Source organism: Carettochelys insculpta, chromosome 3 (genome assembly GCF_033958435.1).
Source record: "Carettochelys insculpta isolate YL-2023 chromosome 3, ASM3395843v1, whole genome shotgun sequence".
In the NCBI taxonomy this organism is placed as follows: Eukaryota; Metazoa; Chordata; order Testudines; family Carettochelyidae; genus Carettochelys; species Carettochelys insculpta.
The window spans coordinates 196,815,233-196,841,379 of NC_134139.1; the positions used below are offsets into that span (position 1 = coordinate 196,815,233).

At 43.4% G+C, this 26,147-nt stretch overlaps 1 protein-coding gene across 2 annotated transcripts in view; it reads left to right on the forward strand.

Annotated features, from left to right (window-relative positions):
- CLIC5 (chloride intracellular channel 5) overlaps positions 1 to 25,794 on the forward strand; it is a 125,221-nt gene extending 99,427 nt beyond the window's left edge. For both annotated transcript variants that reach the window (XM_074991366.1, XM_074991367.1), the window contains exons 5-6: positions 18,192 to 18,373; positions 24,350 to 25,794. In XM_074991366.1, the coding sequence (XP_074847467.1) occupies positions 18,192 to 18,373; positions 24,350 to 24,517 (350 nt within the window). In that variant the 3' untranslated portion in view covers positions 24,518 to 25,794. The remainder of the gene's footprint in view (positions 1 to 18,191; positions 18,374 to 24,349) is intronic.
- Positions 25,795 to 26,147: the final 353 nt, after the last annotated feature.

Here is a 26,147-nt window from a genome sequence, read left to right on the forward strand (position 1 = left end):
ATTTTTTAAATATAGGAATTTTCCATAGGATAGAGTTTTCGGTTCTATATCAGCTTTAGTATCACAGGATATTTTGAATCAGAGGATCATTTGAGGAAAAAAGTACTTTAACATTAACAGAAAAACATAATTTTTGCTGGGTCCTTGCAGAGATTCCTTTGGCACATCCATTAAATTTTGTGCCTGGCACAGAAGCAGGTGATAGCCTTCTGGTATAGCGCTATGCAGTAAGATGTGGTAGATCACTATTCATTTGCTTCCCAGACATATTTGGCCCCAAGGATGCCCCAATTTAATACTTCTCTGAATTTCTGATCTTTTTTTTCCTTCTTTATTTTTCTAACTTTGCTGTCTTTTAATATAAAAATGTTGAAAGGGTTGGAACAGGCTGGCTCGGGCTGTAAGCCCAGAAGCAAACATACTCGTGCCATATCAAAGTTCCACCACTTTTAAGCATCTTGAAAGAGAAGGAATTGATTCCAGATTCTCAGGATGTGGCAAGCTGTGTTTAAAGAAAGTGTGCATATTTATTATTTCAAGCCCATTCAGTTACAACAGACTTGATTCCTTCCACCCCCTCCTCCCCACATCATCCAATAATTTCCTAACAAGCTTCTCTAAAGGAGGGGTCTTCACAGCACAGGAATAGTTCCACTTCCTGCTTGGATAATGTAACTAGATTGTTCTGTCCTTCACTGCTGTGGTTGAAATCATGAACATTTAGTCTCCTGCTTGGCTGATGGCATAGACTGAAGTCCTAGGAAGAATCCAAGGAGTGTGATCTTGATCTTGGATTCACAGAGTGGGTAGGAAATATCTTCTTTGAACCAAATTCTACTGATGAGAGAGAAAAGCTTTCAAACATATACAGAGCTCTTTTCCTGTTTAGACTTAGTTATCTGAGTTTTCCTGCCTCACTTGAGAGCAGATTCATTTAATTGTCCGATATTTACAATAACCCCTTGTCTGAGTGCAGGACTGACAGCCAGGATCTTATGAGTTTTAACATTGGCTCTTTGTGTGACCAATAGCTCTATAAAAGGAGGATAGGAATAGCTATTTACCTTCTCATTGGAGTGTCCTGTGGATTAATTACCTGAAAAACCACGTACGTGTTCAGTAATATGATTATTTTTTTCATTTCTATATTGCTCATGAAGGGGATGATGCAGAGTGACCATCCAATTGCAGTTAGTTCTTTCTAAAAGTGTACACTCTTTGGTTCACAGAATGAGCCCTTTGATTTCATTCATGAGGTTAAAAGCTGTTCATGAATTAAGTTCTTAGGTGCGCTGGATCCTGCTTGGGTGGGCGCATTCATTAGCAGAACTAGAGGATGTTTTACTGTACGGCTCTTCTCTAGGATCGGAGCTGGGAGACCACCAACGTGATTTAATTCGGTGGAATTTCCAGCCGTCTGACCAGAGGATTCCACTGGTCTGGTTTGGATTTAGATCAAGGGCCCAAAAATAAAAGAGCATTAAATCATTAATTTGCATGTGATTAAGTGCCGTTCACCTCCTTCGGCAGCTACATCACACTTTGTGGTTAAGCATATGAGGTGATAAACGTCTCTCCCTCTTTATGTGCTATATATATATATATGTATGTATGCGCACATACGTGCAGGGACTGACTCTCCTCTGACCTACATTGGCTTTATGCTAGTTTAGTTCCACTGCCTTCCATGGAGTTGCCGTGTCAGTCCCGCGGTGAATATACACGCACAGTATGAACACTGTGTCTGTGTGTTCTGATCCTTTCTAGACGCCATCATGTACCTTGGTAAATAAATAGAAAAACATCAGCTCACTTCTAAAGGAATGTATGCCACACAGAAAGGTTACCGTAGTGATGAGACTGCAGAGTGGGGAGGGCAGATTCTCTCAAGCTATTCCAGGTCCCAGAGAGGAAGGGGGTCATCACAGAGTTGGTTACAGCTCTCTGATAGCCCTGGCTCCAGTTCCACTGTGAAGTAAAGCAGCCTATGCCGTGCTCTATCTCTTGGATATTGAGGATCGGCATAACAAAGTAGAACTCCTCCTCTCTCTTCCAGTACCCCCTACACAGGTGTGAGGGGCAACTGGTCACAAGTTAGCTCCAACTTGTTCACTCCCCCACCAGCCATTTACTATGAGAATCTGGCTCTTTTTCACTTAATGAGAAGCTCAAAGGAGCTGAATCCCCATTTTAAATCTGGCCCTAATGCTGGATGCTCATGAAACTTATCATGAAATCTTTAGTGTCTGTAAAAATCACTTTATACAGGCTAGCTATGTATAAACAGGGAAAGTTCCAATACTTATTGTACATACAGACCATGCATAACAGAAGAAGAATTATGGCCTCATATATTCTTTTCAGACACTTTGGTCCTGGTATTTTTTATATGCAAACACTACGTAGTGGTGACAGCAATGTCATAAATCACAGAGCCATGGGCTAAATATAATCTGGCAAGCAGCTGCACAATTTACCATGTACCTTTGACCCTTCTTACTAGTGCTCTGCACACTAAGGACTTGGTCCTGTGCTCACTGAAATCAGTGGCAAAGTTTCTACTGACATGAATGCTGGAGGATGAAGGCCTCAGGGCCCAGAGGGTGGTGACATAGGCCAGGGACTGGTCTCGGGCACCCCAGGGAAGGGGTAGGGTCCAGGGCTCCTCTCAGCTCTTATCATGGCCCAGCTGCAGCTTCTGGCCTAGCTGGGAGTGTGGGGAGGGAGATATTTCTGGGAAGAGGAGGAGCAAGGAGTGGGAACCCAAGGGAAGGGAAAAGGCTGGGGCAGGGCCACAGAGAGCACAGGGCTGCTCCATGTGTTCTAATTTTGCCTTTTGAAAAGTTGATCACCAGGTTGGTAGATATATTTAACAAAGCCATTATTCCCCTTTGAGCTTGAATATTCCTCCAAGTCCTGTCGCTGGCTCAACTGGGAGGCTTTGTTCTCTTTCCCAGCTGAGCTCCCTTGCTCACACGCAGGGTCAGCAGAGCACCTGGAAGAGGACTAGAACAATCTGGTGGCAGAAGTCACTAAACTGCATTATTATTTAACATTCAGTTTCAAGCATCATTACCTCAGTGATCCTTTCCCTTCCCTGCTGCCCTTCCTGTAAGCAGTACCACATCTACAGAGGCCTCCTTTCTGGACTGTGAGATTGTTATAGGCACTGAGGGTCTGATTTTGATCTCATTGAATTTGCTTTCACACTGACATAACTCCATTGACTTCAGTGTAATCAGAATCAAGGCCTCTCTATAGTTGTCATGGACATGAATTTGTGGAAAATTATGGCCCTGATTCAGGAAATTTTGTTTAAACACATGTCTAAATTTAAGTACATGAGTAGCCCCGTTGACTCCAGGAGGATTACTTACAGCCTTACATTTACCCACACACTTTATTGCCTTCCTGGATATGTTGTTATAGAGCAGAATGTCTAATGACATAGAATTCTGTGACCTAATGCTGCTCTCTCAGAAGTCTGCAAAATTCCAGTTAACTTCAAGGGGAGCAGGAATGGGTCATAACATATTTTTTCCTGAAAAATATTTTTCACTATTATTGATGAAAATTGTCTTTGTAGAAGAACCAGAGTGCAGGTCAATTGATAAAACATAGATGGAAAACGATGTTGCCACTCTAGTGATTTTAGTCAGTCTTGCAATATTTGGTGTTTTCTCTAAACAATGTAGCTCATGGAGGCAAGTGATTACATGAGGATCTCAGATTAAGATGCCACAGGACTCCTTGTTGTTTGTGGTAAATTTCTAGTCCTCCTTGTTGCAGAGAAAAGCCTGGTATGAGAACTGCAAAGTTTTAAAAGCAAAGAGGCAAAGGAAACCAACACAATGTTATTTTAAGATCTCATGATTTTGCAGTAAAATTTGGGGTATCTGATCCATAATTTTTAAATGATGGGAGCTGGTATAACTGAAAATATTAGATCACAACAAAAATTAAGGCTGAGACGTTTGAAACCAGCAAAGAAATTTGTATGCCATTAAGAACATAGGGACACATTAGGTCAGATCAATGGTCTGGCTAGCATAGTATCCTGTCTTCTTACAGTGGCCAATGCCAGGTGCTCCAGAGGGAATGAACAGAACAGGTCTATGATCTGTTCTCTGTCATACACTGCCAACTTCCAGCAAGGCTGAGATGCCCAGAGCACGGGGTTCCACCCCTGATCATCTTGGCAAATAGCCATTGATGGACCTCTCCTCCACGAACTTATCTAGTTTGTTTTTGAACCCCATTCTAGTTTTGGTCTTCACAACATGTGCTGGCAATGAGTTCCACATGTTAACTGTATAATGTGTGAAAAAGTACTTCCTTTTGTTTTAAACCTACCATTAATTTAATTGGATGACCCCAGGATCTTGTGTTGTAACCCTTTCTGATTTACTTTCTTCACCCATACATAATAACTCCAAGAGCTCTTTCTTGAGTCATCACAGCTAATTTAGAATCCATGAGTACATATGGATAGCTAAGGTTTGTCAGATCCTTTTGTAACTCTTCAGCGTCTGCTTGGACTTAAAAATCTCAGGTAATTTTTCATTGTTTTGCCACCTCAGAATTTACTCCTTTTTTCCAGATGATTTGTGCATTGAACTGCACTGGTCTGAGTACTGATGTCTGTGGGACACCACGATTTACCTCTCTTCATTCTGAAAACTGAGCATTTATTTCTACTCTTTGTTTTTTGTCTTTTAACGGGTTACTGATCCACATGAGGAACTTCCCTTTTATCCCATGACTGCTTATTTTTCTTAAGAACCTTTGATGAGGGACCTCATCAAAAGCTTGTTGAATATCTATGTGCACTATATTCATCAGATCATCCTTGCCACATAAACAATGAGAAGTCCTGTGGCACATTATAGACTGACAGATTTTTTGGAGCTTAAGCTTTCATGGGCCAAAACTTGCTTTGTCAGATGAGTTTATGAGAGAGGTTCATCCTGTACTTTGCTGTTTAGACATTGTGGCACTTTTTGTTCATCTTACTGTGTTTTTTAATTTGGAGGTATAAATGTTATTTCAGCCTCCAATAAGGTGCTTTTTTAAAGTTTCCATGCAGCTTGCAAGTATTTCACTTTTGTGACTGTACCTTTTTAATTGCCATTTAACTAGCGTCCTCATTTTTGTGTTGTTCCCCTTTCTGAAGCTAACGGCTTCAGTGGCATTTGACTCTCTGCTACCATGTTCCCGATGCCTTAGTCTAAAGTTCTCCTAGCAGAGGTAAGACATCTAAATTAATGTGTCCTGCTTTTGTTATAGTTACGTGGTGCCAGTAGCCTTTTCAGACACCCTGAAAAAGGTTATTGCCTTGAAAGCTTACAGTCTCAGGGAATGTCTACACTCAGCAGTGCCAATAGCTGCCATGGGTCCTGGGGCAATATGGAAGGGGGGCCAGGCTCTGCACCCCAGAAGGGGCATGGCCAAGAGTGGAAGGGGTGAGGCCATGGGCAGTCAGACCTCAGTGACACCTGGACAGCAGTGCTGTCCACTCTGACTCTCTTGCAGCTGTGGGCACCCACAGCAGCACTGCCCAAATAGCAGTGGCAGTGGCCAGAGCTCCATGCCCCTTTGACAGGCCATATCTGGGGGCAAGTACTCCCTTTGCACCCCCCTGTCAATGTGCCCATCTACACGTATGGAAAGATCAACATGCTGGCAGTCGATTTTTCAGAGTTCAAATTAGCGTGCCCAGTGGCGATGGGCTAAATCGAACTGTCATGGCACCACCTTCAACCCTGATACTCCTGGCAGTTACAAGGCATAAGGGAAATCGATGGGAGAGTTTCTCCCATTGACCTTAGATGGGACTACTATAAGGTGGGTGAACAACTGGCTGGATAACCGTACCCAAAGAGTAGTTATTAATGGTTTTAAATCCTGCTGGAAAAGTATAACTAGTGGGGTTCCGCAGGGGTCTGTTTTAGGACCGGTTCTGTTCAATATCTTCATTAACGATTTAGATATTGACATAGAAAGTACACTTATTAAGTTTGCAGATGATACCAAGCTGGGAGGGGTTGAAACTTTTTTGGAGGATAGGGTCATAATTCAAAAGGATCTGGATAAACTGGAGAAATGGGCTGAGGTAAACAGGATGAAGTTTAATAAGGACAAATGCAAAGTGCTCCACTTAGGAAGGAACAATCAGTGTCACACATACAGAATGGGAAAGGACTGCCTAGGAATGAGTACAGCAGAAAGGAATCTAGGGGTTATAGTGGACCACAAGCTAAATATGAGTCAACAGTGTGATGCTGTTGCGAAAAAGGCAAACATAATTCTAGGATGCATTAACAGGTGTGTTGTGAGCAAGACACGAGAAGTCATTCTCCCGCTCTACTCTGCGCTGGTTAGGCCTCAGCTGGAGTATTGTGTTCAGTTCTGGGCACCGCAGTTGAGGAAGGATGTGGAGAAATTGGAGAGGGTCCAGAGGAGAGCAACGAGAATGATCAAAGGTCTAGAGAAGATGACCTATGAAGAAAGGCTGAAAGAATTGGGCTTGTTTAGTTTAGAAAAGAGAAGACTGAGGGGGGACATGATAGCAGTTTTCAGGTATCTAAAAGGGTGTCATAAGGCAGAGGGAGGGAACTGGTTCTTCCTTGCCTCTGAGGTTAGAACAAGAGGCAATGGACTGAAATTGCAGCAGGGGAGGTTCAGGTTGGACATTAGGAAAAAGTTCCTAACTGTCAGGGTGATCAAACACTGGAACGAATTGCCAAGGGAGGTGGTAGAATCTCCATCACTGGAGATATTTAAGAAGAGGTTAGATAAATGACTTTCAGAGATGGTCTAGAAAGTGCTTGGTCCTGCCATGAGGGCAGGGGGCTGGACTCGATGGCCTCTCTAGGTCCCTTCCAGTCCTACTCTTCTATGATTCTATGATTCTATGACCTCCCTGTGTGCTGGGATAGCAAAAATCAATTTTACCTTCTAGTGTAGACCTGGCCTAAATAGCAGGACAATATTTAGGCCTGATTCTCCTACTCTCACCTTCCGTTGCCATCGCCCCCGCAAGTCAGGAGAAAACCTGAACTCCATGGAGTTACATTAGCATAGCAGTTGGTGCAAGAGAAGAATCAGGCCCTTTTCAATCTATGTGGCTGTATTATTATTCTAAATATGTTCATGTATTAATGGTCATGTTCTGTGCAAAATTCTGCTGTCAGTTACACCACTATCCGGGTGGGGTAACTTGGTTTAAATCAGTGGCAAGCATCTGGATTTACACTGCTGTAAATTATAGCAGAATTTGCCCCTTGTGTGCATGGCAGAACACGAAACCTATAGTAAACATATAAAGAGCCGTTTTCCTTGCTTAAACAGTAGAACACAAGGGGTCCCCACAGCACTGTGACTAGAAGTTTGGCAGAGCACTTTAATATTTTCTCTTGTTTTCCCCAGAATATTTCTGTAGTTAGTGCCTTTTTGTTGCTTCCAGAAGCAGCTCTTGTTTGTTGTTTGATGAGCAAACAACACAGAGTAGTCTGAGTAAACATGCAGCAGCTAAATGGGGATTCTGGAGTGAGAATCTTGCATTATGAATAAATTCAGTGGTTTTATTAATTCAGGGCCTCATTCTTCTTTAATTACACTGGAGCAAATCAGGAGTCGCACCACTGAAATAAATGTAGCGTGATACCAGTATTAAGCTAGTTCCATTGAGGTCAGAATAAAGCCCTTTGGGAAGTGCTCATGGATTGAGATACATCTGTGTGTCCCTGCCGCATGAAGGTGTTTTGTGAAATACAAGTCAGTAGTTGTTTTACCTGGAGCAGCTTTAGAATAGTGGTTTTACATTTTGCCATTACCTCGACTTAAAAACACGGGCCAAACCCTTAGATTTTAACCCTTTTTAATACATTTTAACTGCTTTCCAAATCCGATTTCCTTGGTTCAAAACAAGCCCTAGAACCATTTGATTAAGTGTGTTTTACACCTCCATTGTAAACCAGAATAAGCATAAGTAAACCATTTCCACTAGCGATAAACCTGGATCTTCAGATCCGAACCAGAGCCAACTGAAATGTGAAACTTTACGGGGGTTTGGGAAGATATTCATCCATCTTTCTTTTCAAAGGATTTAAAATTGCATCTGCATTGCCTGGTTTTATCCAGGCATAAAAGCAAAACACTGTGATGAAGCCTGTTTTTGTGATATTATCAGCCTGCCTGAAACTGGGGAATCGAAGAGTCTAACATTCCCAGAATTCTAAATTCAGTTCCATTGAAATACGTTTCAAAGAAGCAGCCACAGTTTCTGATCTTTCTCTGGCTAAGCCTTTCATGGCTGGCTCCTCACTGTTCCTGGCAACATGGATGCCAGTAGTGGAGCTTCCCCCTCGCCAAAGATGACAGTCCATTTGGAGGAGGTTGCAAAGTCATCTGTGAGGGTGAAGCATAGCTAAAAAGTTGTGCAGGTGTCTTAGGTTCTGATATGCCCCTCCCCCTGATTAGCTGAGTAACTCACAGTCTGTAATGAAGGGTAGAAATACCCTGACTGAATAGGCCTTGCCAGCTCTGGCCCTCCCTTTTACTGGGACCCCTCTCTTTAAATACTCCTCTGAACTCTCCCACCCACTCATGCATCTTATGAAGCGGGTCTTTGCCCACGAAAGCTTATGCTCCAAAATATGTTAGTCTACAAGGTGCCACAGGACTCCTTGTTGTTCTCGAAGATACAGACTAACATGGTTACCTCTCTGATACTTGTCACAGTCTGTAATGTATGTTGTCTTACAACACACCAGTGAGGTAGGGCAGTACTATTATACTCATTTTACAGACGGGGAATTGAGGCACAGAAAAACTGAGTGATTTGCCCAAGGTCACACAGAAAAGCTTATAGAAGAGGTAGGAACTAGCTAGCAAGTCTCCCCAGGCTCAGGTGAGTACCGTCACCACTGGATCGTTCTTCTTTGACTAAGGGTATGATGGGAAGTCAGTGGGGGTGATGTTCCTTCTCCTTTCCGCCACACTATCCATCAACATGGCTGCTATTCAGTGCTTTGAACTTGACACAGTTGTACCACAGTGGCCCCAGTCCAGTATCACACTGTTTGTCATGGGATTGTGGTGGAAGCAGCAACTTAAGGATGAAGGGTGACATTTTCAGAAGTGCCAAAGTGACTTAGTCCCATTGATTTTTAATGAGACATAGCCTTAAGTGCCTAAATCACTTGAAAAATGGGACATGGGCTCCTAAATCACATAGGCACTGTTTGAAAATTGTACTTTAAACATAAGTCATGGTTTCATCAGTCATTGGAGAAAGAAGGTTGGGATTGGTACTAAGGCATTTGCAGGAGAGAGAATGTGTCTGGAAGAGAGCGCTCGGGAAAAGGAGATAGCATAGAAGAGGAGAAGAAATTTTATTTCAGTCATATGTCGGTATGACATTGCAGCTTATGTAGACGTATTGGATCCAGCTTTATTCTAGCTCTTTCAGGTACCTGAGCAATGAAGCCTCGGCATTATGAAGTCCAGAGCCCACTAGCCACCCAAGTAATTAGCCAGCATTCCAGGCTTGCTTGTACATGCTGAAGCCTATGCTGCCACGGTTACCTTGCTCTGATTCCCAAGCTAGCTAGAGAAAAGATAGCTGAGACATGTCTGCACAAACTGCAACCGCATCACAGTGAAGACACTCCCTGAAAACCAAAGGAGATCAGGGTAAAACACCTACATCAGAATCAGCACAGTGGCATAAATTTCAAGCACCATAATTACAGATCCCTAAAAATTATAGACAGAAAAAGAACTCATTTTTAAAGGAAAAGGCAAAAATATTCCCTGCTTACTACAGCAAAGGGCACATTGCAGTCTTAGGGTCAATCTACACAGCAAAGTTATTTCAAAATAATAGCCATTATTTCAAAATACCTCTCCTAGCATCTACACAATTCAACTGCTCTTTTGAAATACTTTCAAAAAGCAGTTGGCTTATTTTGGAATTGGTAATGAGGAACAGCAATTTTGAAAAAGATGCTGTTAAACCAGGGAATAGAGCCTGTTTTGAAATAAGCCATAGTGTGAAATAGGTTCTATGAGTGTAGATGCTGTATTTTGAAATAGCTAAGTGCTATTTCAAAAGTGCATTTTTGCATGTAGCAGTGGAATAAGGCTGCTGTGTAGACATACCCTTAGTGTGTCCATTTGTTAAAGGGCAGTTGTATCCGGGTAAAGTTTATAATACAGAGCTTGAGTCTGTTTGGAAGAGTAGGTGGCAGAGAAGGAGTTGACAATATGGATCCCTGGTCTTTAATCAGACTGTTTGATTAGTAAAATTATCTTATTTTCTTACCTTAAATTGCTGGTTCTATGTTGTTTTTCCTCTCCTACCAGAAAACAGTGTTGTGTCTCTTCTAATATCAAACACCATGAATCTGGAAGTGATCAAGGAAGGTGGTTTATTTTCTTAAAGGAAAAATAAATCTCAGGTTGTTTGTATGAGACTGCGAATATTTATGTGCTGTTCCCCCATTTCCCTCATTGCATATTTCATCAAGTTCATTTGCGTGTGTTATGGGATAAATCTTAATGGGAGCAAGGAAGAAAAGAGCAGTAAAAAGAATAAGCATCAGTCAGCGACCCAGGGTAGCTGCGGCAAGCACAATTAATTTTGTACACAGATCATAGTTTATTAAACTCGCTTGGGCTTGACAATTAAGGAACCTGCTGTTCTGCAGGGGTCATTCTGGGGTGGTTTCACATGACAAATACAAAGGAATTCACATTGTTTTGTTTTGACAGCTTAGAAGCTTGGTTATCACTGTAGTTTCAAAAGTGGCATTCCATCCCGTAAAGAGCCACTTGCGTTGTACCCCCTCAACCTTGATATCTCATGTTGTTATAAATACGAATGAAAATCCTGATTCTGCTGTCAGATCTGCACTGGTTCATCTCAGTACCATGATAGTTCAATACTTAAATTATTTGTTTGCCTGCTTGTCCCAGCTTTAGGAGCCCTCTTATCAGGATTATAAAATGTCCTGGCAATATTGCAGAACCAACATCCCTATTTATGTGTTCATTTGTGAAGTCTCTGGTATCAGATTTAAAAAAGAGCTAGATTTTCCTCTGCCTTTTTCTGGTGCAAAGCTGAGGTAAATCAGTGGCACTTCTGTGGATTTGCACTGGGGTAACTGAGATTAGAGAGGGTGGTGAACAAAATAAGATGACAACTGAATTTCAGCAGTTCAGTTAAATAAAAGAGGGCAGGAGACCTCAGATTTAGATTGAGAAATAGCTGCTGAATAGTCCCCACCCCTTGCCCCGGTAGCCTCCAGGATGAAGGGCTCCATGAGCTGCAGGTTCAATGTGTGCAGAAATCCCTGTTCTCTATCAGTCTTCAAAATGATAACACAACAAACATTCTCACTGTCATGGGACACGAGGAGATTTCTGTAGCCCTTTTGTTTTCTAATTATTAGGGAGCCAGAACTTCAATTCAGAGAAAGCTATCATATTCAGATGATTTTCTGAACTCATTCAAGCTTCTGGGAGCTTTTTACTCCTTCCCCACAAACTTTTGTGCTGTCTTTATAGACTAGATTTTTACTGGCCCCCTGTTATTGGCAAACGCTAATGTAGTTATCCTCGCAGCATCCCCGGGAGGTAGGGAAATGCTCTTATCTCCATTTTACATGTAAGAAATGGAGAGAAAGAAAGACTGCGATTCTGCCCAAGGTCACACAAGAAGCTTTGGGGTGAGCTGAGAAGTGAATTCAGGTGTGCTGACGTGCTATATTACCACCCAGCCCCTCAGACATCTTCCTTCCTTCCTTCCCATTTATTCCACCTACATGATCTACTCCTCTGCTCTTTTTCTTTTCCTAATCAACTCCTTGGCTGAACCTCCAGGTTAGACACGCTCCCCAACATCATTTCCCATCTGTCATCAGCTCTTGCCTTTCTGTTGATCTCCATTGTGCTGTCAGGCCTACCAGTCACTTGAATGCACTGCAGCTTCCTCAAGGTTGGCGTGGCCCAGACCTCACTACAGATGACTGAGGCCACAATGAACAAGTAGGGCACGGCAGCTGTTCAAGACTTAATGCTAAGTCTGCAGAGAATCTGCAGTAAGTTTTGTGTGATATGAGTAGATGTTGGAAGGAGGCATTTGGGGATTTCATGAGGAGGAAGGAGACTATTTTGCTGACTCTTATCCAAGTTTTGGATTTGGTTAGTCTGAAGCAATTATTTTTTCCAAACATTTTTACTATATGTAGTAAATTTCCACTTCACTACTGTTTCAAATAATAGAAATAAGATATGGAAAAGACCTATGATGTTCTCATTTTTATGGCCACCAGAAGGCCTGATTGAAACAGTCTCTTCTGGCTTTAAAATCTGTGGATAAAATCTGCCACCCCTTGCCCTTTTCTGCCCTAATTGAAGTCAATGGCAAAACTCTGATTCACTTCAGTGTGGCCAGGAATTCACCCTCAGAAGCTATCAGTGAATCTTTGGCCATGTCTACATTACCTGGAAGATCGACCTCCTCAGGGTTGATCTTCCTGGGTTCGATTTTGCACACCTGGTAGGGATGCACACAATTGACCTATCAGGGGTCCACAGTCAACCTCTGTACTCCTCACAATAGTGAGGTGGAAGGGAGGTCAATGGGAGGAACTCTTCTACCTTCCTTAGTGAGGATGGCCTGGTAAGTCGATTGCAGAAGAGTCAGTTCTAGCTATGCAATTGCCGTAGTTAGAATTGTGTATCTGCAATCAACTTATCTGGCTAGTATAGACCAAGCCTTTATTGTGTAACCCTTTCCCTGCAAATTTTCTTCTTGGATTATACTTCCCAATCTTGTGTCCAGTCCTGTGTTTAAGGAAGCCTTTTGCCTGGAGATTTGAGTAAATGAGCCAAATTCCATTCTGTACTAATCTTGTGAAAAAGTGAAGCAAATTTTTGGATATTGCGGAGTTACTCAAGATTTATGCCAGAGTATCTGGCAGCAGAATTTTACCAGTTATTGTTACAAGCTTTATTATTCTGTGCATATCAGAGTTTGTTACTCTTATTGCTCAGCACAAAGTAGTTTTTTCCTGAAAACAAGACATCAATGTAAATTTGGTATCTTTGGCTAAACTGAACCTCGCCCTGTGTATTTGGCAGATGGTAATTAAATGTTCTGTGATTTCTCTGAGGTTGTAAAGTGTTATTTCTCTGGCTCACAGCGGTTGTTAGACAAAGTTGTACAAAGCTGTAAGAGGATGGGACAAGGAAAATTGTAAAGAATGGTGTCAAATTTTCACTGATCTTTTTGTATGCCTCTCTGGATGAGGTGGCATTCAGCAATCACTCGCTGCGTAACAGGCTAGCAAAAGCTCTGCTTTCTTCTGTGTCCGGTACTCTGATTCCAGCTGGCTGTGCTTAACAACCAGAGCTTCACAGTGCCCCACCCAGACTCCCCATAGGGGGAGCTTAGCTCTTAAAGGTATAATGCCTAGTACCACAGAAGCAGTGCATACATAGATGCAGTCCACCTGATCTTTGTGTGGGGCTGCTCCTGCTCTGGCTGGTGCCCAGAGAGCTGCTGGCTGTGCTGTTGATGAGCTTTTCTGGCATTGACAGGGCTTCCACGTGCCCATCTGGTAGGATTGCCAACTGCGTAATCGCATAAACCCAAAGGCCCTGCTCACTTCTGCCTCTTCCCTGTTCTGCCCCTTCTCCAAGGCCCCACCCACACTCATTCCATCCTCCCTCCTTTAATTGTTTGCACTCCGTCATCCTCACTCACTTTCATCAGGCTAGGGCAGGGGGGTTAGTTGCAAGAGGGGACATAGGGAGTCTGGGTGCAGGAGAGGGTGCAGGGTCTGTGCTCTGGAAGGATGTTTGGGTGCAGGCTTGGGGCTGGGCGTTGGGGTGTATGGGGGAAGTGGGATGTGGGGTGCAGGCTCTGAGAGTGAGTCTGGGGCAGAGAGATGGGGGTAAGAGTGGGGGAGGTTTGGCCTTACCTTAGGTGTCTTCTGAAAGCAATTGGAATCCCTCTGTCAGCAGCTCTGGAGGTGGGGTGAGGGGGTTGAGGTGTATGAGGGGATGCCCCATCCTATCCCCTCCTACACCCCAACTCCCTGCCCCAAGCTGCAGTTACTGCCCCTCAGCTAGCTGGCTGCAGTTCCCAGCCAAGGGGAGCTGTGGAGGTGGTGCTCTGGCAGGAGAAGCACATGGGGACACACCCCTTCCAGGGATTTGCCAGCTCCTTCCAGGAGTACTGCAAAATGAGAGTTGGCCAGAAAAGCCTGCCTTAGCCCTGCTGCCCCAGTGGGCCTATCCTTACCCGTATGCTGAATATGCAGCTGTGTAGGGCTCCTGAAAATCTGGGGCACCAATAGGTCTTAATGCCTACCTACCCACCTGCCTCTTCCTAGATCTGTGCTGTGACTCTGCTTCCTCTGGAGAGGATCTAGTTAACTTGAAGTCTACATCTACGCTATCCCCTTCCTTTCAAAAGCGGCATGGTAATGAACGAGTTGGGAAGATGCTAATGAGGCACTTTCATGAATATGCAGCACTTCATTAGCATAATGGCAACCATGCACAATTCCAAAGCACCGCTTTTGGAACACTACCACCTGTCTAGATGGGGGCCTTTTGGAAGGACCCCCCCTGGACTTCAAAAACCCCTTCTGCCCAAAACCAAATAGGAAGAAGTGGCTTTTGAAGTCTGGGGGAGTCCTTTCAAAAAGCCCCTGTCTACATGGGTGGCATGTGATTTGAAAGCAGCACTTTCAAATTGCGTGCTGTCGCCATTATGCTAATGAGGCATCTTCCCATTAGCATCTTCATTAGCATCTTCCCAGCTCACTCATTACCATGCCCCTGAACAGTTGCCTTTTCGCTCCCATCCGCATTGATGGGCCTGCAGACAATTTATCTTGAATGACGCTGGTTGACATTGTTTGTACTTGCCATGGTAACCATGGGAATTGGGTTCCATTCACAAAGCTGTCAACACTCTGGGTCTAGCATGTGGATTTGGATTGGAGGTCTCAGGGGTTGTGATTTGGGATAACATTTTCAAAATCAACTGAGGTTCGAGCCAAAGTCCCTGAAGAGCTTTTGATAATTTTAGCCTACTTCCTTATGATGGACTGAGCATTATCTCAACCAGTTTAGGACTGGGGAAGTTCTCTCTTGCTGGAATAATAGACCTGTCTCGATGTTTCATCCTTGGCTTTTCATGAAACATCAATTGCCCCATGTCACACAACACTCCAGAGTCACAACTCTCATGCCTCAGGATATGTATTGCGGTAGACAAAGGTATCTTATAGGAAAAAAATACAGAGAGCAGATTTAGTGATGTTCATGACTGTTGTTTTTCTCTTGGGAAAATGCCTTTTCAGAGGTTAAAGAGCCCTGGAGAATTCACATCCATGTTACTTTTCTACTCTCCCCAACAGGCATCACTCCAGCCATTGTTTCTGAGAGAGCCTGAAGACACATTGATGTAGTGATAGCAGCAAGAGAAATGAATGAGTTCCAGAAAAGAGCTCCATTAAAAACACCTTGCCTCTGCCTTGTCTTTACAAACACACCTATCTGACTCTACAGTCTAGCTTACAATGCACTTAATGCATTTTCCCAGTATTGTGCAATACCTTCGTCTCATATTGGAAATGTAAAACAGATGAGCTAGCAAAACCAAAGATTTTATTGGGTTTTTGGGGGATATCGGAAAATGCTCATTGCTGAGCCAGTTTTTAAAGATCCAAGTGAGCTAAATTGAATTAAATCAGAGTAATTCAATTCCATTGTCTCCAAATGAGTTCACTGTAAAGAGAATACTATCTGGTGCAGACCAAGAAAAAGAAAACTTTTTGTTCAACAGGTGTTAAGGGTCAAAACAAAAAGAGATTGTTAAATATTCCCTTTGTTGCTGCATGAGGGTATATTAAATGGCACGTTCTTATTACCTTTCAATATGAGCTGTGAAGCAGAAAGCAGCTGCAGGCGATTATAGATCATAATGCCAGAATCTGACAGTAGAATGTTGTCAAAATTAAATTTGGGATCTGATTAAATTAGGGATGGCAACACTTTTGTTTTATAGATGGCAGCGCTTCAATCATGTTCGTGTCTTTGCTTTCAGCCACGAAATTCTAACCCTTCCTCCCATGTTTGTTGGGGGCAAAAGGGTTCAGCTGGGATTGCAGCAGTTTCTTAGGGCAAACAATAAGACCATGATGGTTCTCCACAATGCCTGAGTGTGGCAGTGACAGTGACTTGGTGCGGTTCCTTGATCTAAGGGCACCAGACCCTAGTGGAAGGGAGGGCAACAGGCAACCTGTGTTAGCTGTCACTGCTGCCGTGAGGCCACAATGGATGTTATATCAGTGCTCTCTTTCCACTCCACCCTCATGCTCTGGAAATATACCCTCTCTGCCCTCATGCCACACAGGTAATAGAGCCCCATGTGCCAGCTTTCTGCTGGCAGACTTCCCCTGTTAAGGTCTATTCTCCAGCTCTTTTAAGGGGACTTTGAACCACACAAGATGTGTTTAAAGGGCTGGTCCTTTAAAGACTTATGTACATCCACTATGTCTATATTTGAGTTGGGAGGGGTGATTCCTAGCTTGCATAGACAATACCCACCAGCTAAGAATAGCAGTGTAGCTAGGATAGCAAGGGAGATAGTGCAGGATAACTGCCTGCCTACGTACCCATTCAGAGACCCTGAGTACAGGTATGGGTGGTTAGCCCAAGCCATCCCCTGTGCTACCCAGGCTGCCTTGATATTATTAGAGTACTAGCTGAAGCAGAAATAGGGGAGGCATGTCTCCACCAACTGGGAATCAATTCTTGCAGCACAAATTTAGACATAAGCATTGAGCAAAGTAGCTCATGGATACAAAACTTCGCAGGATTAGGCATAAAAGTGTAATGCTTCAGGGGCAGAGGCACACCTGAGGCCCTGGCTCTTATCCTCCATTGGGCCATATTGCTCTTTTACTAATTATACATTGAGTATTTATAGTACGTTGGCAGCTAGGGATTTTGCTAGAAGCTGTACAAACCCAGAACAAAAAGATGATTCCTGTTCCAGGAGGCTTCCATCCAAGTAATAACTTGCAAACTTCTACTCAGTCACCAGAGGCAGATACACTCTTTTTAATGGATGAGTAAAATATCATTCTCAGGACGGTAAAGTGTAGATACAGACATCTTGCACCTGGGGCTGACGTTTTTGTGGGAAAATTTAGCACGTTGGTTATATGATGTATCTTATTGTTCTGGGGTCAACAGGAGTTTATTGTGTGTAGTAGGACTGACTGCATTGTTTAGCCTTTAGTAAGTCTTAAATCAAAAGGTCCAAATTCTCCTCTCTGTTGTACAACCCCTTCAAAATTGACTGTAAGGGGAACTTGGCCCAAATTCAATTCTGGAACTGGAAGGGTTTGAAACTAGCTGAATTTCACGAATGTTATGTGTGGCATTACATTTAATTGTGGCCAAACAGCTTTAATTTCAATCACATTGTACCTGCTAAGTGACTGGTAGAACATGACACTGTAGCATTATGGGTGACATCTTGTGAGACATTCCTGCCATTTTAAATGAATGTACATGAAAGAAAAAAATGAACGTGAAGTACTGGACCAGGTATGATATTGACTGAAATAGTGTCAGGCTAGACTAGTGCTATTGGAATTGGGGAACTCCAATTCATTGACCCTCTTAGCTGGATGTTCAGTGATAACTGTGATGGGGTGGGTACAGAGGCATTGCCCAATTCCTGTGTATGTGGCTATTCACCCCATATAATCTACAGCTATAACAACCTTGAGATCTAGACAATTTACCTTAATATCAAATGGCTGCAGTAGACCAAAATCATAGCCTAGGATCAATGCAGTGTAGGACCATCATAACCACACCTCCTTTTCTCCTTCCAGAGTCCCTCTGCATTGCTCTACTGATAGGAGGGAGGGACCCTTCTTAACAGCCACCTATGTCACTGGCAGATTAGCTTTACCTGGAGACAATTCTCATGTTACTGATTGACAGCCAGATTCCACTGGGCTGCCGCACAAACAGAACCCCACGCCAAAACATGTGCTCTTAGCTTCATCACAATGGACGTGTGAAGGAGAATGTTTCTAAGCCTTTCTTTCTTTCTTCCCACCCTCCAATTTATTTGTTTGTTGACAAAGGCCTTGAGAGAGGTTTGACAAAGGCTTTAAAGAAGCTGGACGACTATCTGAAAACACCTCTGCCTGAAGAGATTGATGCAGACAGCACCGAAGAGGAGAAAGTATCAAAGCGCAAGTTTCTGGATGGGGATGAGCTGACGCTTGCTGATTGCAACCTCCTGCCCAAACTTCATGTTGTTAAGGTAAAAGGCACATCTCCTGGACAAGCAAATATGGATTGAGAGTAAAGTACCCAAGTCAGTAAATCTGAGCTATCACAGCAAGGCTTTTATTCTGTCTGCCAGTCCCTGTTTTTGTTTGTTTGTTTTTTTGTTTGTTTTTAATAGGAAAGAGCCTGGTCTATATACAATAAGGTCCTAAGATGTTGCCCAAAAGTGCAAAGAAAATTAAACAAGATCTGAAAAGGCTTGAAAGAGTTCACATTAACGTGAGACTCCCAGTAATCTCCCAGGCATTGTGAGGTGGGAAAAATAGGCTGCTGCATTACATCTCCCCTCCTGTGCCCCATACTCCACATAACCCACACCCATTGCCCTCCCTCCTGTGCCTACTTCCCACATAACTTAATCTTTCTGTCCCTCCTTCTGCACCCATTCCCAACATAACCTCAACCTGATGCACGTCCTCCTGCACCCATGCCGCTTCCCTACCTAGCCAGAGACTCTGTCTCTTCTATTCACTGTTCTGGGTCACGCAGTAAGGGTTTGGGGTTCTATGGGATGTATGCTGCAAGTAAGGTAGGGGAAACAGGATTCTCCTTATTGCTCTGACAGCCAAACCTAAGCCTAGCAGGTGCATTAACAGGCTATGAAGCCAGTTGAGCATTTATAGCCCTTCCTACGAGGTAAAAGGGAGATGGCCAATTAAATTCACAAGTCCTCTTCTTCACAGCATTATCTTCCCCTCTGCTGGCAGATGCGGAAGGGTCAGAGCAGGCTGAATGTTTCTTCTCTGCCAGATACGGTTGGGTTGTTGGAGTTCAGTTCCCCATCCTGAAGAATATACATAGCAGGGGAATGACCAGGGTTATGAATGAAGGACAGAGTGAAGGCAGAAAGAGGAAGAGCTTGAGGCCTTTCTATATGCAGCTTTCTGTGGTGTCTGGGTTTTCAGGAAGGAAAGAGCAGAAGCTTGTGCTATCTGGAGCTACTAGGAACACACCAGCATATCTTACAGCTGATATTCTACAAGCCAGTTTGCTTTTAATGTGAGCTATTTAAAAATATTTGTCTTTAATCTTGGGCACTCGTTGCACTCTGTCACTATATTTCCTTTTTGCTCCGTTGAGTTGGTATCAGATCACATCTGACTCTCTGAACTAAACTGTGCACCTGCTTGGACTGATTGTCTTGCCATTACCCCGTTTCCCCCATTCTGCACTCCCAGCCCCCACACATTGGTTTTACAAAACAGGGGTATATAAGCTTTGTGGCCTTTTGGTATTCCTTGGTAGGAAGTGTATTTTTAAAGCCAGCTGCCATGACAGCTGCAAAGCCGTGTCATCCAGATTCTTTCTTTCCACTGGAATATTTTTATAAATTAGTTTTATCTTATTTTGACTATTGTGTGTATGTCAAGGCTGGGCAGAATGTGGCCCATGGGCTGGATCCGGCCCACCAAATCTCCAGATCTGGCCTGGGAATACAGTGGGAAACCTCAGGCTGGCTCCCTGCCTGCCCCGCCTCCACAGGCCCACTCAGAAAAGCAGCAGTGGGTTCCCTCTTTGTCTTGCAGCAGTTGCAAGCCTGAGGGAGGAGGGAGAAGGTCCCCAGCACAATCCCATTGGATGGTTTCTGGCCAATAGGAGCTTTGTGTCTGAAGCACAAGCAGTGCACAAAGTCCCCCTCCCCTCAGACTTGGGGCTATTCAGAGAACACATGAGCCCTGCCTAAGAAACTTGCTGGGCTGCTGGCCCGGAGTCACCCAGGTAAGTCTCCTCAGCAGATCCTGCCTCTGGGACCCCAATCCCTCCCTCCTCCAATCCTCTGCCCCGCAGTGCTTCACCCAGATCCCACATAGCCCAGATCCTCTTCCCCACTTGCACACCCATACCTCACTAACCCAAGCCCTCTGCCTTCCCTCCTATCTCCATCTTCCTTGTAACCCAGACCCTCTGCCCCTCCTCCTGCACCCTTGCCCCCTCCCAGACTCTGCACTCCAGTCCCCTGCCTCAGGTCACAACTGCCTCCTGCACCCACCTCCCGCCCAGGCCTCCCAGACCCCACTTCCTGTAACTCAGTCCCTTACCCTAGGCTCTCTTCTGTACCCAACCTCTGTTCCAGACCCCACCCCTCCTCCATTAATATCATGGAAGCGTGCGGCCTTTGACCAGTTTCCAAATTCTTGGAGTGGCCCTCTCATCAAAAATGATTGCCCATGCCTGTTGTGTGTTCATGACCAAGTAACACTACATAGGTATGAAAATAATGCTTAAAGCTGAGGGCACCTCTATACTACATTAGGAAGAAGGGTGCTTCTGAGAGTGGGGGTTTCCTTTCAAATGAACCCCGTCTATATGGCTGTTTTTGCTTTCAAAATCAGCTTTTCTGCAATCAAGATACCACACGAGTATGCAAAATAAGGCATGCGATATTTAAATCTGTGCCTCATTTGCATTTCTGATCGGCAGTATTTTCATGCCCCTTCTGTAAGGGAAGGGCAGTGTAGCCACAGCCTACAACTGCTAGTTGATTTGGACTGGGGGAGCTCAGGCGAGAGGCTGTTTGAGGTACAGCCAGAATGCTAGAAAACAGTGAGGTGGGAGGGTCCCAGAGCTTTGGCTCCAGACTGAGCAGGAATGTCTTTATCACAACTAAACAGCTCCACATCCTGAGCCCTGCAAGCCTGAGTTAGCTGTCACAGGCCAGCCTTGCATGTCTAAGTGCAGTGTAGACATATGCCTAATGCTTTTTTTTTTTCTATAGATCAGAAAACTGTGTGCAATAGTGGCTCAGCGTCATTTGCCTCATTGTGTATAGATGGGGAAACTGAGAAAGAGAGAGCTTAATGTGACTTGCCCATGATCGCACAGTGAGTCAGTGGCAGATCCAGGACTGGAATACTGAGTCTCCAGACTCTCAGTTTTTACCCTATCCATTCCCATCCATGCGTATCCTAAAAGGAACTAGTCAGTCGGTATTTCACATAGTGAAGTTAATAGACGGAAGCTAGTTCTGGGAGCCAGGGTTTAAGATGCAGAGTGGTCACTGATATAGTGCAGAGGATGCATATAATTCTGTTTTCTGAGTGCTGTATTTATTCAATTTATCAGATTACATGTTTCTTCAGAAAAAAACAAAAAAACAAAAAAAACCCAAAACCAACGGTACCTGGTAGACATTGGCAAGCCAGGAACTAGAAAGTGGAGCCAAGTCCTGCATCTACTTTGGCTCCTGAATCACAACATAAGCTAAGCCATGTTGAGCTGTTTGTACACATATAAAACAAGAATACAGAATGTGATGCGTATTGTCACTTGCACAAGTAAAGTGATAATAGTCTCACTGGTTTGGCACTTTCTTTGGCTCATCTTCATTCATGGACGCATAGCCAGACATTGTAATGCTAACGCTTAAAGCTTACGTTATGGGGCCTTTTGCTACTTCCCATCTCTATAAGGCAAAATGAAAAATAGGTAAACAGCCATTGTAAAATTATAATCTTCTTATTATAGACAAGCATAGCTGGAGACCGTTATCCTACATCCATTTAAAAACACAGGAAAGGTAGTCATATAAGGACATTCTCACTGGTTAAAGACTTCCTTTGGAAATTGTGTGCATCTCGACTTGTATTGATGAGTGGGTTCTATCCTCTATGTTCACATGTGGAACACTTCTGAGAGGGGTGCGGGTACATAGATGCAACTTAGAAATGCATTTTGCCTAGACCATGCCAAAGGAAGGAATCCTGGTAATAAGAAGAAACCATAATCCCTTGTAAGAACAGAGCTGTCTTGAAAAACCTAAACGGATGGAAACTCTAATAAGTACTTTAGAAAACAGAGAGGAGCTGTGCAGTACATATGGATGTAATTCCTCTTATGCTAAGCAGTAACTTTACACTGTCATAAAAACTAGAGATGGGGAAGACCCAATAAATTAACTAATCCTTCCCTCCCAAGCTATTTGTCCATTCTGTCACTGCGGGATTGTTACATGCAGTGTATTATTAAATTCATTGCCCAATCAGGATGAAACGCCCCAGTCTAGCAAAGAACGTAAGCATGTTTCTAACCTTAGGCACAAGAGTCCCATTGATTTTATATATATATATATATATATATAAGGCATGTGCTTAAGTGCTTTGCTGAATTAAGGCCTAAATGTCTCTAATGGTTAGGTTTCCACAGAAATCTCCTAATAAATCTCAGTGATAGGAAACTTCCTGGTTTGCAGATGTGCTTGCCTAGTTAACACCAGTACTCCTCATTTTATGAGCCTCAGATAATACTAAGGCACCTAACTCTTGATATCAGAGTCATGGTGCCCCGTATCATTCTAAATAGTTCTTTCCCCTCCTTGCTGTGTGTGTCTTTCCAGTGTTTGTGCATGGTTATATCTACCACCATGATTGTCTGACTAAGGAGAATGTGTTTCAGTTTTTTTTAAGTCTTCCCTCAGGTAACATCCTTTACCAGGACAACAAAAAGTCTTGTGGCACCTTATAGACTAACAGATATTTTGGAGCATAAGCTTTCGTGGGCAAAGACTCATGAAAGCTTATGCTCCAAAAATATCTGTTAGTCTATAAGGTGCCACAAGACTTTTTGTTGTTCTCAAAGCTACAGACTAACACGGCTACTTCTCTGATCCTTTACGAAGATTTCCCAAACTTTATATAGTTGGGACTCATTTTAGTTCAGTACATTTTTTTTGCGGCCCAAAAATATAAATGCATATAAAAATGCCAAATGAATAATTTTTCACTGTTTATTATTTCTTCACAATAATAATGTTACATAGTGATAATGTGTATACTTTCTATGGACCGGTATTTTTTTTTCCAAGGACCCGTACTGAACAGCGGACCACGCTTTGGGAAATGCTGCTTTAAACCGTCTACCTTTTTAAAGTGTCATCAGACCAGGCTTTTTCTATGAACATTGCATTCCAGAGAGCACAGCTGTTAGAGGTGATGCTTGTAGGAGTGAGGGAAAAAAACACAGTGTAGTCTGTTTGAGTCTTTGGATATGGTGTTTCCTATTACAAAGTCAGGATTCGGCATCAGTTACCATGCAGTGGTATTAGCCTTCTTTTACTGCTTGTCTACATGAATACATAGCTTACAGCAAACTGAGCTGTAAATCTACTCTACACTGGCCTGTTGTGCATTAAGTGTCCACATGTACCTTGCTGCCACATACTAAAAGTTCCCTAGTGCACTTAAAGTGTACTCCTCTTTCAAAGCAGGGAAGATCAAAACACACATTTAGTGCATAGCAGCCTCGACCACCTGGATATTTAGGATGCAGCAGGCTAGTGTAGAGTAGTGGTTATGCCCCAGCTTGCTGCAAAGTAGTGATGTCTCCACACTTGCTTTCCTCTTTCAAAAGAGGTGCGCAAATGAGGGAAATAAAAAATGTAAATGAGTTGCAAATTTACATATCTGATGTCTCATTTGCATATTCTTCTTTCGAAAGACGGAAAGCAGTATCGACACAGCTTTTTTGAAAGTAAACCCCATCTTGACAAGAACGCTTCTTCCCGTAAAAAAAGGGAAGAAGCGTTCTTTCAAAGATTGGGTTTACCTTTGAAAGAGCTGCATCTATACTGCTTTTCTTCTTTCAAAAGAAGAATATGCAAATGAGGTGCTAGACATGTAAATCTGCACATCATTTGCATTTTCAGTTTCCCTCAAGTGCATGCCTCTTTCGAAAGAGGAAGGAAAGTGTTGACACAGCCTAAGTGTTTGAGGAAACAAAGCCTTAGGCTAGGTATTGTGTTTGTATGGCAATGGTTAGGAAACGTTGTACTGTAGGATCCTGCCCCTTTTGACTCCCTCTCCCTTTTGGTCCTGCTGTGATAGCAGGGGACTGGACTCGATGACCTCTTGAGGTCCCTTCCAGTTCTAGTGTTCTGTGATTCTGTATCATGTAACCAAAAGAACAAAGCTTAAAAGCCTAAAACCAGCACATTTTGTCTTTGTCTTTGCTCCAGATTGTGGCTAAGAAATACCGCAACTATGAGTTCCCATCAGAGATGACAGGACTATGGCGATACCTGAACAATGCCTATGCCAGGGACGAATTCACCAACACCTGTGCTGCAGACAAAGAAATTGAGCAAGCCTATGAAGATGTGGCCAAGCGGCTCAGCAAACCCTAACTGGCATCAGCAAGGGCTCAGTATCTCTGGGGGCTTCCCAGTTGACAGACTCTTCTCCTTGTTGCCTTAGGATTTACTCATCCTTATGTTTCTGGTTGGCATCCCCATGACTTCAGCTGTTAAAGTGTATTGACCAGGGCCAGATCTGCTTCTCCCTAGAGAAAACATAAGGCAACATTGAGGGGTGGGTGGTGGTGGTGGTACCCCTCTGGAATCTGAACCCAAGAGCTGGAGCAAGTATTACTACTGGCGATCATCAGTATTTGAACCTATTCAACTTTTTATCTTCTGTAATATTAATCACTTATTTTACTGGGAACCTTGAAAAATAGGATTGATAGTTGAAAATCCCACATAGTCAGGCTAGGAACGTACAGAACTGGTTCCTCTCTGGCCCTTTTCAAGGACCCTTTTTTCCTGATGTGCTCCATCCAAAATATCACCACTAGTGGGAACCTTGAGGTGAGAACAGTGTGTGCATGAAAGCAAAAGGAGTTGGAACCTAAGGAAGCATCTGTTTAAGAAAGGCTGGAGGAGGTTATTAAATGCTTCTGACTGATGTGAGGCTAGTGAGGAAAGCATCAGTGAATACGTCAGCCTTGCAGATCCTGCTTGGCATATAATTTGCTTATTTCCACTTCATCCAAAATCATAAAAGGAAAAAATAGAACAAGAGATGGATCAGGCAGTTCTTGGAGCAGCAGTGCTGCTACCCAAAGGCCCGCTGGATCAGCTGGTGGACGTGTTCAGATTCTATAGCGAGTGGGGCTATGTAATTACCCCATTGTGTAGAAAGAATCCACACAGCTAGTCAAATCATTTTAAATACACTCACCTGAACTGTATACTTACCAACCTGTTCAGACTGGGAGCCATGGGAGGGAGAGAAAATCTGTTGCTTTGTATGACTACCAGATAGGGAAGTAATACCCAATTTATTTTTGTACTCAAAATGGGTCACTTTCCAGATCTCCCTTTCTAGAGAGAAGGTTGGCTTGAAAACCTTAAGGATCCTGGCTTAGAAGGGACCTAGAGCAATGAGACTTCCACTCCTAGCCAGAAGGTTGGCAAGTAGACTGGTACAAACCCATGCATGGTGGCTTTGTCCCTCCTGTTCCCTCCTTCATAACACTGCCACTTAAATGACCCTTCTGATGGTGTATTAGGACTGTTCTCTGAAATGATTAGTTTGTGCTCTGGGCAGCCATTGTGTACACAGATCTGCTTCAAACTGATCACTTTCTTGGTGAATTACTTTAAGAGATTAAGAATGACAATTATTTTGTGTCAAATGTAAAATCTTGAGCTCACCTAGCTAGCTCTATAGCAGGGAGAGGATGTCTCCCAGTCTACTTCAAATTTCGAGATTTGTAGCGGTTGGGAAAAATAAAATAACACTGAACTCTAGCACTCCTTTATTTTCACTCCTGATCAGACCCTGGCTCCTGTATGGAACCGCAGTGACCTCAGTGGAATGTCACATCGGCCAACCCTTTAAAGGGGTAAACCAGGATCAGGCTCTTGTTTGCAATTAGAAAATGAATGGACTGGAGACAACCTAGAAGGCCAGAATCTGCTCTATTACACTGATGTAGATCTGGAGTAATTCCATTGACTGTGGAGGAGTTCC